At 39.7% G+C, this 16,890-nt stretch overlaps 1 protein-coding gene across 16 annotated transcripts in view; it reads right to left on the bottom strand.

Annotated features, from left to right (window-relative positions):
- The window catches only part of TRPM3 (transient receptor potential cation channel subfamily M member 3), a 920,678-nt gene that overhangs the window by 209,331 nt on the left and 694,457 nt on the right, over nucleotides 1-16,890 (bottom strand). For all 16 annotated transcript variants that reach the window (XM_030810005.1, XM_030810016.1, XM_030810007.1 and 13 more), the window contains exon 8: nucleotides 3,798-3,921. In XM_030810005.1, coding sequence (XP_030665865.1) covers nucleotides 3,798-3,921 — 124 coding nt within the window. The remainder of the gene's footprint in view (nucleotides 1-3,797; nucleotides 3,922-16,890) is intronic.

Genomic DNA, 16,890 nt, shown 5'->3' with positions numbered 1-16,890 from the left:
GTATTGATGGAATGTATCTCAAAATAATAAGAGCTATTTATGACAAACTCACAGCCAATATTACATTGAATGTGCAAAAGCTGGAAGCATTCCCTTTGAAAACTGGCACAAGACAAGGATGCCCTCTCTCACCACTTCTATTCAACATAGTATTGGAAATTCTGGCCAGGGCAATCAGGCAAGAGAAAGAAATAAAAGATATTCAAATAGGAAGAGAGGAAGTCAAATTGTCTGTGTGTGCAGATGACATGACTGTATATTTAGAAAATCTCATCGTCTCAGCCCAAAATCTCCTTAAGCTGATAAGCAACTTCAGCAAAGTCTCAGGATACAAAATCAATGTGCAAAAATCACAAGCATTCCTATACACCAATAACAGACAAACAGAGAGCCAAATCATGAGTGAGCTCCCGTTCACAATTGCTACAAAGAGAATAAAATACCTAGGAATACAACTTACAAAGGATGTGAAGGACCTGTTCAAGGAGAACTACAAACCACTGCTCAAGGAAATGAGAGGACACAAACAAATGGAAAAATATTCCATGCTCATGGATAGGAAGAATCAATATTGTGAAAATGGCCATACTGCCCAAAGTAATTTATAGATTTAATGCTATCCCCATCAAGCTGCCATTGACTTTCTTCACAGAATTAGGAAAAACTACTTTAAATTTCACAAGGAACCAAAAAAGAGCCTGCATAGCCAAGATAGTCCTAAGCAAAAAGAACAAAGCTGGAGGCATCACGCTACCTAACTTCAAACTATACTATGAGGCTACAGTAACCAAAACAGCATGGTACTGGTACCAAAACAGATATATACACCCCTGGAACAGAACAGAGGCCTCAGAAATAATGCCACACATCTACAACCATCTGACCTTTGACAAACCTGACAAAAACAAGCAATGGGGAAAGGATTCCCTATTTAATAAATGGTGTTGGGAAAATTAGATAGCCATATGCAGAAAACTGAAACTGAACCCCTTCCTTACACCTTATACAAAAATTAACTCAAGATGGATTAAAGACTTCAATGTAAAACCTAAAACCATAAAAACCCTAGAAGAAAACCTAGGCAATACCATTCAGGACATAGGCATGGGCAAAGACGTCATGACTAAAACACCAAAAGCAATGGCAACAAAAGCCAAAATTGACAAATGGGATCTAATCAAACTAAAGAGCTTCTGCATAGCAACAGAAACTATCATCAGAATGAACAGACAACCTACAGAATGAGATAAAATTTTTGCAATCTATCCATCTGACAAAGGGCTAATATCCACAATCTACAAAGAACTTAAACACATTTACAAGAGAAAAACAACCCCATCAAAAAGTGGGCAAAGGATATGAACAGACACTTCTCAAAAGAAGACATTTATGCAGCCAACAAACATATGAAAAAAACCTCATCATCACTGGTCATTAGATAAATGCAAATCAAAACTACAATGAGATACCATCTCACGCCAGTTAGAATGGCGATCATTAAAAAGTCAGGAAACAACAGATGCTGGAGAGGATGTGGAGAAATAGGAACACTTCTACACTGTTGGTGGGAGTGTAAATTAGTTCAATCATTCTGGAAAACAGTGTGGCATTTCCTCAAGGATTTAGAACCAGAAATACCATTTGAACCAGCAATCCCATTCCTGGGTATGTACCCAAAGGATTATAAATCATTCTACTATAAAGACTCTTGCACACGTATGTTTATTGCAGCACTGTTCACAATAGCAAAGACTTGGAACCAACCCAAATGCCCATCAATGACAGACTGGATAAAGAAAATGTGGCACATATAAACCATGGAATACTATGCAGCCATAAAAAAGGATGAGTTCATGTCTTTTGCAGGGACATGGATGAAGCTGGAAACCATCATTCTCAGCAAACTAACACAAGTACAGAAAACAAAATGCCACATGTTCTCACTCATAAGTGGGAGCTGAACAGTGAGAACACATGGACACAGGGAGGGTAACATCACACACCAGGGCCTCTCAGGGGTTGAGGGGCTAGGGGAGGGATAGCATTAGGAGAAATATCTACTGTAGATGATGGGTTGATTGGTGCAGCAAACCACCATGTCACATGCATACCTACTTAACAAACCTGCACGTTCTGCACAAGTATCCCAGAACTTAAAGTATATTTTAAAAAAATAAACTTTTTAAAAAAGAACTAATTTTCTGAGCCTGGAGCTAGGAATACCTCACATTTCTTATAACAAATAACTTGCATTAAAATGCAGTTGACTTTTTCAGCAGAGACCATGATTAAACAACATGAAATTTAGGCAGAATTCTGTAATAACAATCCCACAAAATACCTAGAAAAGTTCATTCAGCCTCATTTGGTTGTATGACTTCCCACTGGTTCCTAGAATTTTGCTCCTAGCTACCTTTCTAGGGAATTTGCAGGACTGCTGAAATGTATAGTCATGGTAAGTTTTCTCAATTAGAATTGGCCTCAGCATTGGAAAAGCATCAGTACTCAGAAGATAATCCCTACTGTGGCATGTAGAAGCTCAGGGCTTCAGTGCCTCCCTGGACAGGGGAAGTATGTGAGCTGCAACTCCATGAGCTAACCACATCCGAGATGGGAGGATGTCACATGTGGGTGGTACCTTCGTGCGTAGTAGAGTTCTCCTGGAATGACAGCATCCATGACTGTGTGCCCCACCCGCTCACTGGCTTCTATATATGGGGCAGCCAGACTGTGTACCTAGGTATTGTCCTATTCTTCTCATCTTCACTCATCTCATCCCAAACCTGGAAGCTGCTGAAAGGTTTCTCACAAAGGCTGTGTGGATGCTTTCTGGACATGGGTCTTGCCCGCTCTAATCAATTCTTTTTTTTTTTTTTCCTAAACATTTTGCTATCTCTCTCAGCAGTTGGGTTTAACTGACCTTTGACAATAGTCTTTCTGGCTGAGGGCTGGGGGCATCTACTCAGAGTGGGTGATCCACCGCATTGGCTTCAATGTGACACTTTCTGAATAAAAATACTCCATACAGAGGTTAAACATCACTGGTTTTGAGTCTTAGCTCCTCATTTACTAATCAAATAAGCCGAGTTTCCTCATCTGTAAGATGAGGGTAATAATTGTCTCTTTCTCATCAGGACAGTTGCAAAGGTCACATGAGTTTATATGCATAAAGATCATGCTCCCTGCCTGGCAGATAGCAAGTTCTTGTTAAATGTTTGAGTAAGCAGAGAACAAAATCACATGATTTTGTTCACCCTAACAGGAGCTCTGATCATACTACATTTGTAAGACATTTTGCTCTGATTTTAGAAACACTTCAGTAGCTATAGACTCCTCCAGGATTTCTTGAGTACGTTTCTCCGTTTTCTACCTGTACAGATTGGTGTAACAGCCTGGACCCTTTGTCATTAAAGCTATTTGACACGAAGCACATCAGTGGTTCATGATTTACAAGCAAAATGAAATCTGAAACCTAAGAAGATCAAGCTGAAGCGTTTTCCAGGAGGGGACCAATTTTGTCACTTCAACTCATTTTGTTGAGGCAGTCAGAGCATTTGGATGAGCTCCAAAAGGAAATGATGCTAAAACTCTGCTGCACACACCTTATTAACTCGAAGGCAGTAAAAGCAGTGTCTTAGTTACTTAGGAGAGGAAGCTACTGGAGCCAATGGAGCCTGAGGAGAGCTGTAAGCTCCGCCAGAAAGAGAGAATGTTGCATGATTTGAGAAAATGTTGTGTGATTCAAGAAAATGACTGAAAATGTGGAGACAGCTGGCCACCCATAAGGAATTACCTACCAATTCCTTCTTCTTCATGCACTCCATGAGGATGATGAACAGATGCTGAGCTTGGGTTCGAGTGTATGTGAAAGTCTTCTGTATAGTCACCAACAGCTGGTCCCTCAAAGATTCATTTATCAGTCTGCAAATAAAAACAATGTCAAAAGCAGGTCAACCAACTCCTATTCAGCACATATTTCTGAGAAATACAGAGCTCAAGAGGGAATAATGAGGGTTTACTTTAGATAGGAGTTACTTCTATATTTTTCTCACAAAAGGTATCCCGCCTGTGATAATTTAAAAAGCAAGGCATTTAAAAATAAATCAATTTTACTCTCTCAGAACCCAACAAAGTAGAAAGATTGATTTAGATATTTTAATTTTATTTTTCTGTTTTTCATATGGCATGTGTCTAATGCCCTTTTCCTCAAGTTTGCTTATCAAAAAATACCTTCAATTAATCATCTGCATCTTCTTGGTAAGAATTTGCTATAGTACTGTTCTTAACAGTACCATATAAATCTCCTAACAGTACTGCAGGAGATTTAAATTGCAGCATCATCTCTAATTGTGGAAATAAAGACAGTATTTCATTAATAAGTTTTTGAACATCCATAAGCAGAAATAGGAGTTAGGTTTTCCCAAAAATCATTTCATGTAGGTGGCAGCCTGTCTGGCCTATGATTTAGGTATTCATGATTTATGTCAAGCTTTTGCTCTGTTACAGTGAACAGTAAGACAGTATAGTATTGGCTACCTGATTAAAAGATATTTTTATGCTACAGAAGAATAAATGAAAACAGGAAAGAGGCATCATATCTAATGAATGCTCAATTATGTCTTGAATATGAATCAATCACAACTAATTTTTAACTTCTTTCCCATTACCCTGGTGAGAACAGGGCTTTCTCTACTAGCCATTAAATGGCAGGGAAGGAAAACTCAGTTTATTAATAACAGATATTATTTAAATTCAGGAAGACAAAACCGCTCTCAAGGACCAGTGGCAAAATTACCATAATTTACCTAGCATTTTACAGATTACAAATTGCTTTCATAATTAAAGTATCAGCAACTCCTAAATAAAATAGTGAAATAAATTATCTCAGTTGCTGATTACAGCAACCCTATAGACAAGGGATTTGTTCTATTTCACAGGCAGGACATTTTAGCCAGAAAGAGCCCAATGTTTAAGTTCATGCAACAAATAAGTGACAGAGTTATCAGAATCAGAACCTAGTTCTTCTGAATATCTGTCCAGGGCTCTTTCTACCACACCATGTTGCCTCTGTTTACACCAAGTGGATCACACCATTGCCTCTCTTCATCACCGTGGCTATTTGAGCAGGCAGTTGTGGAGTTTTCTTCAACATGAAGCAAGAAAAATGTTATTGCTTAAAAGAAGGCAAGATGGGGAGCCAGAAGATGTCTTCCTATCAGTGACCTGCTGTGCTCCAGTTTATGTGAGGTTCAGCTGAACTCACTAGGTTGGATATTATGATGGCCCTGCTTTGAGGAGGGTGGCATTCCTCATGACAGAAGTATACCAACGATCCTGGAAGGTCACTCAGCTGGATGAAGGATTGGGTCACCCGTTCCCCCACTCCTACAAAGTGTATATTCTATATCAAGAATATACACATTTAGGCTGGGTGATGTGGCTCCCACCTGTAATCCTAGGACTTTGGGAGGCTGAGGCAGGTGGATCACTTGAGCCCAGGAGTTTGAGATCAGCCTGGGCAATACAGTGAGACTTTGTCTCTACAAAAAATTAAAAAAGTTAGCTGGGCATGGTGGTGCATGCCTGTAGTCCCAGCTACTTGAGATGCTGAGGTGGGAGGACCACTTGAGCCAGGGAGACAGTGAGCCAAGATCACACCACTGCACTCCAGCCTGGGTGACATGGCCAGAACCTGTCTAAAAAAAATTTATATTTAGAAAAAGAGGATGGTTGAAAAAAATAATGCCAGATCCTCTCTTAAGATTATCTTAATTATTCTGAATGACTCTGTGGTCTTAGCTGTGGACCAGATTGAAATCATTTATTCATTCATTCATTCATTTGTTTAGTCATTCAACAAATGCATAGTGAATGTCTACTTAGTGCCACACACTAGGATGTGCCAGGAACAGAGGAGCTATATATGCACTCCCAGCCTTCAACGAGCTCCACCAGTGGAGTAGAAAGATGTGAATCAGCAATTCAACCATGATTGTCAGTGGAAAAGAAGTAGAGAAGCTTGTGGCAAATGAATCTAACCTAATCTAAGGGGTTCAGGGAAGACTCTTCTGAGGAAGTGCTGTTTTATCTGAGACATGAATGAATGAGCATCGGCATAGTTGGGGTTGGTAGGGTTGGGTAAGAGAATTAACAGCAGACAAAATGGCAAGAACAGGACCAGTTTGGAAAAAATAAAAGGTCAGTATGGCTGGAGCTGAGAGAGCAAATTAGAGTGGAACAAAATAGGGCTGCAGAGGGAGTGTGCATGAACAAGATCAATGGGGACTTTGAAGGTGATGTTATAGAGATTTTAGGTTTTATCCCCCAGACAATGAAAAGCCATTGAAAGATTTAAGCAGAAGGGTGGTATGATCACATTTGTGTTGCCAATTAATTTTCCTGAAAAGTAAAGACATGCACACTCAGACCTAGGCATGTGTCTACCTGACAGGTAACCCAAGTGGATGAGTCTAGAGAGCTCTTCAGTATCAAGCATCCATTGATGTTGTACATGATTAACAACAGAAAGGATTCTCCTGATTAGCCACTTGATAGATGTAATCATTCATCTGCAGGTGTTTAATTTTGATAACAACTCAAAATTTGTTTTCTACTATCAACCATCTGTAATGAAATCCCGGCTCCCCAAGGTCATTATCTGCATGAGGGATCTGTCTGACACTTGTATCCAATCTGTCACTTTCTAAAAATTGAGGAATGATGTGCAATTTAGCTGATTATGGGTTTCAGTGGTTAGGAGAGCTGAAAGACAGTAAGAATCTTATCCTTTGAGCCCAATATCCCAGTTGTTGAAGTGGTGGCTCTGGCTAGATCATTTAGTGACAAGAACCGTAGAATTCTAGAAGTGGAAGGATTCTCTAAGGTGTTTTCCAAAGTGTGGGATACCTATTACAGGTGGAACAAAGGTGATTTGATCCATTCAAAGCATAAAGTTAAAGCAATTAAATATTAAATAACTGCCCTTTCTGATTCAGTTCTTTTTCCATCCTTCTGATTGCAACAAGAAGAAAATCTCATTTTTAGTGTTTTCCTGCCTTTAACAGCTCCCCAACACTTGTAGATCTCCCCTTTTAACAAAGAAAAGATATTAGGTCTCATGCCTTTGGCAAAAAGAGTTTAATAACATTGTTTTAAATAAGATCCCACAAAACATTTGATATGTCTGTAGCACGTCATGGTTTAACGTACACAATGGACTTCAGAGATAATCTCATAACAATCTGTGAGGCAAGTGGGATTAATTTCATTTTGCAGAAGAGAAAACTATGCCCTAAGGAGGTTAAATGATTTGTGCTAAGTCATACTGCTTGATGATCTCACTGTTTGCGTTGAGCCTATTGACTTCAGCCTTGCCCCATGGTGTTGCTGTTCCTGATTGTATTCTAAGTCTTTCATAGTTTCCTAATCATCTGTATCAGGGATGATAAGGGGGAACACTAAATGAAGATAATCGCAAAGTGCATCAAGTAGTTTGAAGGGTATATTTGCGGGCCGGGCTTGGTGGCTCACGCCTGTAATCCCAGCACTTTGGAAGCCTGAGGCGGGTGGCTCACTTGAGGTCAGGAGTTCAAAGCCAGCCTGGCCAACATGTTGAAACCCCACCTCTACTGAAAATTCAAAAATTAGCCAGGCATGGTGGCACGTGCCGGTAATCCCAGCTACTCAGAGGCTGAGGTGTGGGGATTGCTTGAGCCTAGGAGGCAGAAGTTGCAGTGAATCGAGATCACGCATCACTGCACTCCAGCCTGGGCAGCAAAGCAAGACCCCATCTCAAAAAACAAAAACAAAAAACAAGTATATTTACTTCTAATTTTTGATAAGTATTTGCTCTGCTGAACTAGATTTCTTCTGTTTGGGTACAAAGGCTTACTCTATCTTCTCTGAAGATCCTTTCTTATTTTGTAACCATATTCCTTAGGATATATGGAAGCCTGTTTTTTTTTTTGTTTGTTTGTTTGTTTGTTTGTTTGAGATGGTGTCTCACTCTGTTGCCCAGGCTAGAGTGCAGTGGCGCAGTCTCGGCTCACTGCAAGCTCCGCCTCCCAGGTTCACGCCATTCTCCTGCCTCAGCCTCTCCGAGTAGCTGGGACTACAGGCGCCCGCCACCACGCCTGGCTAATTTTTTGTATTTTTAGTGGAGACAGGGTTTCACTGTGGTCTCGATCTCCTGACCTCGTGATCCGCCCGCCTCGGCCTCCCAAAGTGCTGGGATTACAAGCGTGAGCCACCGCGCCCGGCCCTGCTTTCTTAAAGTTATCATTTTCTAGTTCTTCCCATCTTCTTCTGTGCAACATTGGAGTGATTTAAAATTTTTTACTGTAATACTTAATCATCAGAAAAATTAGAGATGAGCCTATTTTAGATTTCTTTTTATGGCACTAGAATATTGATTGAAAATTTGTTGACATCAAAATATGGTTGTAGTATTATGTGAAATTTTTATTCTAGAATTGAGTCTTGACAAAGTCATCTTATTTATGGAAACTGTTAATTTGTGGCTTTGTATCTACCCATGTTATTTTTGGTACATCTCAAATTAGAGGGTTTTGTGATAGGAGGTGTAGTCATTGAAGTGAGGCAGATCTCTATACTATGGCATTTGTGTCTCCATTTAAATGCTGTACTTATGATCTGGAGCTTTGTAGATGAGTCACAGAGTAATTTAAAATAGGCCAATGTTCAGCCAGTGCTCAGGGTAACCAACAAAACGCCCCACAGTTTGCTATTAGTATTCTGTTCAAATGCCCTCAATACAACCCACACACACAAATACATTTCTCAGAATGAATTTAATTACCTGCAAATTACCTGCAATATTAGAGTTTTGTTCCTAGATTTAAAAATTAGGAAATGCATTTAGAATTCAATGGGACTCTAAGAGCTAACCTTAGGTTAATGACTTTTGAGGAAGAGCCCTTCCTGTGACCCCCATAGATGTTTTCTATTAGTTTATTCAGACACAATATGAGAAAATTTTAGCTATATAAAAAAACGTGTTAATAACACCACAATTTGGCACTTAAAAGACACAATCACCCACAGAATATCTAATTCTCTAAAGAAAAATGAAATTTTATCATTTGCTAGAAGCCAAAGCAAATTACTAAATGTTATATTAAGGGCACATAAAGTTGCATGTCTTGCCTGAGGTCACAGAGAATGGCATATTTTTCTCCTGCTTTTTTTGTAAAAGTTGCCACTTCCTCCCCAAATGTCATGACTCTGGTAACATGACAAGTAACACCATGATTCTTCCCAGAGAGGCAGGAAGCATTGATAACAACAGCATTACGGCCACCAGGGCCAGGCTGTCTGGATTTAAGCTGTTACCTGTTGGCTGTGTGATCTTTTGTAAGTTAGTATTGATGTTCTATTTTTCATATATGTAAAATGCGAACTATAATAGTACTTATCTCATAGGTCTGTGAATATTAAATGAGTTAAGCTTTGTAAAAGGCTTAGAAAAGTGCCTGACACATAACAAGTCCTGCACAAGCATATGCATTATTCAAACAGAGTCCTACGATGCTTTTTAGGAAAGAATCACTGATGTATTCCTTCTCATGAAGTAGCACAACTAGTGGGCCAGGGCCTCTATGTACAATGCAGAGTTCTCTCCTGGTGTTAAGAGTGCTCTGCTCATCTGGTGAGTCCAGTGGTGTAAGGCTGGAGAAATAACTTTCCCACTTTAGAGAGGTCAGAGACCACCAGTTCTTTCCTATGTTTGGGAAATGGAGATATTAGCAGATTTAGGAGGCTTAATTATAGTGGAGTCTGCAAACACTCCATGCAGACATCTGCTTGCTCATTCATTCATTCATTCATTCAACAAACAATATTCATGCCTTCTGTGTGCCAGGCACTAAGTTGGATATAGAGATATAAATAATATTCAGTTCTAGCCTCAAGGAACTGAAAAAGTTGTACGCCATGTATTCTGTAATTGATGGGTATTACCCTCCAAAATTTATTCATGTAAAACAACACTTATTTGTTGTGTTGACAATTTTGTGGGTCAAGAATTTAGGCAGGCACAATGGGGATGGCTCATTTTTCTCCAGCATATCTAGGGCCTCAACTGGAATAGCTGGAATGGCTGATGAAGACAATAGCTCAACTGTGGCCATATGTCTGGGGCCTCAGTTCTGTTCCATGTGGCATCTGTTGAGGCTAGAATATCCAAGATGGCTTCCTTACTTCCAAGTCTGGTACCTGGCCTGGTCTGGCTAAAAGAGCTGAGGGTTGGCTTGCATTGCTCTTTCCCTGCTGGTTGCAGGGTAGATGGACTTCTTACATGGAAGCTGGCTTCTCTTAAAATGAGGGTTCCAAGAGAGAGCATTCAAAGAGACTCGGGCAGAAACTACAAGGCTTGTTGGGACTTAGCCTCAGAAGCCCTAGAATGTCATTTTCTTGTACTTGATTATTGTAGCAAGTCACTAAAAGTAGCCCAGAATCAAGAAGATGGAAGGAATAGACTTCACCTCTTGATGAGAGCTTGAATATACACTGAAGGAATATATTAATGGTGATCATCTTGGAGACAAGCAATGATATCAAGTGATTCTGTTCAGATGAGGCATAAACAGTGATCTTTTCCATATTTTGGTGATAAACAGCCTCAATTGCCTTACTTTGAATTGTCTCTTCTAACAGATCATTATAATGAGAACCACCATTTCCCTCAAAGTAATACTCCAACTATTCATAAATATTTCTAAAATATTATTACTGATTTGTGCATAGAACCTACAAATAGTTTCTCCTTTTGATCCAGCTGCCTATTTACATTTATTTGGCATTTAGTACGTACCAGGTATTTCTTTTAGGCCTTGGTGCCTGGCCAGAGACTTTTTTTCCATGGATACTATCATCACATTTTGTGCCTGTTAAATGCTGCATATAAGGGACATCTTCAGTAATATGTGTGTATGTTTGGGTCAGCCCTTAAGGCCCAGTTTAAGTCACCACCAAAAACGGGGTTTTTTTTTTTCTTGATGTCTTAATTTCACTTTGGGGTCTGTTTGGAGAGATAAAGCAACAGCAGCACCTGTTGATGTTGACAATTTCTGCTAGAAACCATCTTTTCTTTTCTTTTCTTTTTTTTTAAAACTCAAAGAATGTTTGGAAATGATTAGGCCAGGTGTGGTGGCTCACATCTGTAATCCCAGTGCTTTGGGAGCCTGAGGCAGCAGGATTGCTTGAGGCCAGGAGTTCAAGAAGTGAATTGGCCACCCAACTCAAAAACATATATTTGATTCTGTTTCTGGATACTACTTTATTCCCCCTTTGAATTGCTTTATTTACTAGTGAGGGACCGGAGACGGGTTATTTGATCTCTTTAAGGCTTCATCTTCTCATCTGTTAAATAAGGGTAGTATATGTCTTTTTAGGTCCATGTATTTGGGAAAAAGAGATCATGCATGGAAAGCACAAAATTTGACTTCCTAAAATATTTTTCCAGTTTTCCTCATTCTCTATCTACTTTGGTTTGTGTCCTCATCATATCTTATTCAGATGGTACCAACAGACTGCTAATTGGTTTCTTCTCTATCCTCCTCCAGTCCATTCCCCACAGTGTTAATTAAATGGTTCTACGAAGCAGACATGATTCTATTGCACCCTTCTTAAACCCCTGTAATAGCTTTCCATCACCAGCAAGATTACATCTCTACTTGCATACAGCATTTTATTTGTCTATGGTCTTGCTCCACAGCTAGGCTCATCTCCTGCCACTCTGTCACACATATCCCGTGAAGACTGAATCTCCCAAGCCCACCAGACTCTTGCATGCCTCTATATCTTCAGCTTGCTATATCTGCTACTTGGACTATTCTGTAGTCCTGATCTCATCACTCAAAACTCATCATTTAAAACTCAGCTCAAACTTCACCTCCTTTTTCTTTTTTCAACTTTTATTTTAGAATCAGGGGGTACACATGGAGGTTTGTTACAAGGGTATATTGCATGATTCTGAGCTTTGGAGTATGGATGATTAAGATTCAATTCTAAGACTATTAAGCTTTAGTGAAGACATGTTAATTCACTTGATTTAATCATCCCACAATGTAAACATATATCGGGACATCACAATGTATCCCATAATATGTTATTTGTCAGTTAAAAATAAAATTTAAGAAAATGTAAAAAAAAAATCACCCTCATCTCCTATGTGAAAGTCTCTGATTACTGCTCCCTTGGTGCTCTCAAACCACTTGATACATATTTCTATGATTATTATATTGCATGGAAATTATTTGTTTGTCTTACTCTAGTAGATGATGAACTTTTTGAAGCATGGATTGTTTCTTTATTCTGCATGTACCTTAAGTTCTAGAAGAGTGCTTGGTTCAATGTTAGCTATAGAAGAATCTTTGTGGATTGACCGAGTGACTGAGTAGCTGCCTGCTTCAGGCGGGTGACCAGGTGGTCTTCCCCATGCCTCTTTGTCCTCATGCTGGGATGTACTTCAAGCCCATTTGGGAGAATGGGAGATATGGCATAAGGTTTTACCATCCAGCAATTTGGTTTTCTTGATCCTTTTCCTTTTAATCAGATTTATCTCTAAGAAATATTCTTGGTCTCTATCTTTCTGTTGTTGTTTAAACTAAAAGAGTGTTTAGAAATGATTGGGCCAGTGGTGGCTCACACCTATAATCCCAGCACTTTGGGAGGCTGAGGTGGCAGGATTGCTTGAGACCAGGAATTCAAGAAGTGAACTGGCTGCCCAACTCAAAAACACATATTTGGTTCTATTTCTGGATACTACCTCATCCCTCCTTTGAATTGCTTTGCAGCTCTTGTCAGGAACACACAGATTCTTATTCACTTCATCTCCCCCATAATGCTTAGGGCAACATCTTGCCCATAGAAGTTCTCAATAGCTGTTTGAAGACGTTAAGAGTTTCAATAATATCAAGGTAATTTCCCTCACTTAGATGTTGGTGGTTTTGACAACACAAAGCAATTATATCACATAAAAATCAACACAACATACATCTACATTTTTTCAACTAGTTCCACATCATACGTTGAAGTGGTGAGGCCAGTTTCACAATCTGCTATAGGAGATGGAATGACATAATTAAGATGCTACGGCATGGTGCCTTTGGCTGTAATACAGCTCCTTTATTTACCAGTGAGGGACCTGAGGCAGGTTATTTGATCTCTTTAATCCATTGTCTCCTCATCTGTTAAACAAGGGTAGTATACGTCTTTTTAGGTCGATGTATTTGGGAAAAAAAAGAGATCGTGTATGGAAAGCACCTGGCACTGTTCCTGGCACATAGGTGTTAAATAATTGGCAGTTGTTATTATTAAGAGCATTAGGGGCTTTTGCACCTACAGGAAATCCCAATGATGCCTAGCTCAGAAATGAAGCAAGGTAACCGGCATGCATATTAGCTGGAGGTGGCCATCCCTATGGGGGAGATAGATTTCAGTATTTCTGTGAAATTCAGATGCAGTAGGTCTGTGAATAGGATGCAAAAGGCCACATTTCAAAGCCACTTAGCTGGGGTATCAGTGCGGAGAGCTCATTAGCTCTTGGATCATATTCATCAAAAGTCATGCAAACTAGTGTTGCTAAGATGCCCTGAAACCATTACTCTCAGATAATTTTATGCCATCCTGAAGTCAAATGGGTGTTAGGATAAGAATTCATACTTGGCTGCAACCTCCTACTTTAATATTTTTGAAGTCTGTATGTTCTAGAGAAGGCACAAATCAGCAAATTCTACTGAGAGATTTGATATTTAGGATAAAAGAATGATACAGTTTTAGAGCAACCATTCTATGGATGAAGGATCCAAGGTCTGTGAAGGTGAACTGATTTGCTTAAGACGATATAGCTGGTAAGCATCAGAGCTGGATTTAGAAGCCAAGAGAATCAGGAGGGAAAAATCTCTCATAATGACTTATTCAAACCTAAATATGTAGGTTCAACTTAGTGTATTAATGTAAAGTTAGTGACTTGTTTAAATGATTGGCTGTAAGTGGAGATTTCCTCTATTTTATGCTTAAGATGCTGCATCTCATGTGTGTGAAGACTCAGTAATGTGATTACAAGGATCCACTACTTTCTGAGTTCATCACCACTTAATCAGATGTCCAGTGTTTCTTTTTAATTACTTAAATGGCAAATAAACATTTTATTCAACAATTAGAAGCCCTAAGAGTAACTCTTATAATAAGAGTTAACTGTAACTGATTGATGTTGATGTTTTTCAGAAAACACCAGTTGGATAGAAAGTTATAGAAGGTTGAATGGCACACAGAGACATGACCAATAGAGAGCATGGGCTGGTTAGGAGATTACTTTTCCCAACCTTTTATGAGAATCAAATCCAGAAACAAATGGCTTCTATCAGCTAAGGCCTGTGAGAAATAGTTGCTGATTCTACTTTAGGGTCTATTCTAGAAAAGTTCTTCACCTAGGCTTTTCCTGAGGTTTGCATCCAGCAATATGAGGTAGTTAGAAGGATATTAGAGAAGCTGCCCATAATCAGGCAGGATGATGGTACAGTCTGTTTGCCAACAAAGTTTATGTACTGCTGCTCATAAAGTGATCCTTTCTTACGTTTGTTATTTTTTCTTCATTCTTTCTCTGCATTCTTTTCCTTCCTTCTTTCCTTCTCTTCCTTCCCTTGCTTACTTCCTTCCTGCTTTCCTTCCCTTTTCCTTCTCTCCTTCCCTTCCCTCTTCTTTCCTTGTTCTCACCTTACACTCCTGAGCCAGCTGTGGTAAAAAAGAAGGCACAGATGCACATTAAAAAGGAAACTGAAGGTGGGTGGTGTGGTGGGGGTGACAGTGGTAAGAGAGGTACTTAGTCCCTTCTATAAGACAAGCTTTGTGCTGTGCATTTTACACATGGCATTTCATCAGACAGATTAAGAAAATCCTCACCAGACTGTAAACTCCTTGGATACATGGACTGTGCATTCTATTACTTATATACTCTCTTCTCCCCTTCCCTCAGTGCTAATCAAGGTGCAGAAGACAGAGGCTTTTCTGCCACCCTTTATCTTGATCTCCTTTACTCTGCTTTCTTACCCCATAGCATATATCTTCTAAAATATTACATAATGTGTTTATGGATTATGTTTATTACTTTTGTCTATCTAACTCTGCTAAAATAAAAGCTCCACAAGGGCAGGGATTTTTTGTCTATTTGGTTTACTAGTGTATTTTTGCCAGTGCCTAGAATAGTGCCTGGAACATAGTAGGTGTTCAAAAAATATCTATTGAATGACTAAATACATAACGCTGACTGGAGGAAAGAATGTAATTAAAAATAGGGAAAATATCAAATAATATTTGAGATCTATCAGACATTCAAGGCTTCTCAGTTTGGTAGAAACCAACTGCAGAAATGCTAGAGCTATGTTATCCAATATGGTAGCTGTTACTCATATGTGGCTATTTAAATTTAATTATAATACAATGAAATGAAATTTAAAATTCATTTCCTTTGTCACATTAGCCACAGGTCAAGCACTCAGGGAGTCTCTGGTTGGACATCACAGATATGGAAGATTTCTGTCATCACAGAGAGTATTTTTATTTTTTTGAAGCAGGACCTTGCTCTGTTGCACAGGCTGGAGTACAGTGGTACAATCACAGCTCATTGCAGCATCAGCCTCCTGGGCTCAAGTGATCCTCCCACCTCAGCCTCCCAAGTAACTGGGACTTGGCCTCCTGAGATGCTACCACACCTGGCTAATTTTTCATATTTTTTGTAGAGACAGGGTTTCGCCATGTTGCCCAGGCTGGTCTCCAACTCCTGAGCTCAAGGGATCCACCTGCCTCGGCATCCCGAAGTGCTGGGATTACAAGTGTGAGCCACCACACCCAGCCATATCATCAGAGAATTCTGTTGGGCAGTGCTGCTCTGGAGACAGGCAGTGCTGCTCTGGAGTCAGGCAGGGCTGCCAAACTCTCCATCTTAGGCAGGGACAAGCGGGACATTTAGATGAAAAATCCTGAACAATGTTGGCTGTGTCTCTGTCGTGTCTCTTCTTTCCTTTGCCTTTGGTTATGAATGTGCACAATAGTAGAAGTGAAGTGCTGCCAAAGCATACAGGGACTGCCACATGTCAGGTGGATTCTCTGCTGCCAACATTGGAAGGAAATAACACCCTCTGAGTTCATTCCAAGTGCAATCCCACCAGCGAGTATTGCCATAGCCCAGGCAAGAGGAAAAGTCAAATTTTTTTATTGTTTTAGGACCCATATAAAAGACAGAATCAGAGCTGGACTGAATTTTTGGGGTCTCCAGGCAGATTACAACACTGGCCTCCTGCAATTGACTGGTCTTACACGTTGGTGCAACCCTTACTCACAGGAGAAGTTACCCAGCATGTGAGAGAAGGGAGAGAAGATGGAATCTGGGTGCCACTTCCTCTGCTGTCTGGAAAGCTCAGCTCTGGGGCAAGCAAAATAAAACTCTTGCAGTTACTGGGTCCCACCTTCTTAGAGGACAACATGGTATAGCTGCTAAGGGCCTAAGCTCCAGCTCCAGTCAGTCTGGGCTGACTACTCTCTAGCTTTGAGATATTTAGCAAATTACCTAACCTTTCTGTCCTCAATTTCCTCATTTATAAAATAGGGATAATAATTATAGCCACCTCACGAAGTTTATGAAATAAAGTGCCTAGATCAGGCTGATGCATGTAGAAGCTCTAAAAAATATTAATTTCAAATTTTTGAGCATACTGCTGGGGAGAGGGTCAGAGGTGTGGGAAAAGGGGAGGGATAAGTTTAAATTCTTTTTCAAAGTAATTTATCAAAATATTCCTTTTATTCTTCTCTATGAAACACTGGGACAAATATAAGTGTCTCTATTTTTGTTACATGTTTATGATAGATTTCTGG

The sequence above is a fragment of the Nomascus leucogenys genome, chromosome 1a (assembly GCF_006542625.1).
Source record: "Nomascus leucogenys isolate Asia chromosome 1a, Asia_NLE_v1, whole genome shotgun sequence".
Classification (NCBI taxonomy): domain Eukaryota; kingdom Metazoa; phylum Chordata; class Mammalia; order Primates; family Hylobatidae; genus Nomascus; species Nomascus leucogenys.
The sequence above is the reverse complement of the archived record's forward strand: the minus strand, read 5'-3'. Positions and strand labels throughout refer to the sequence as shown.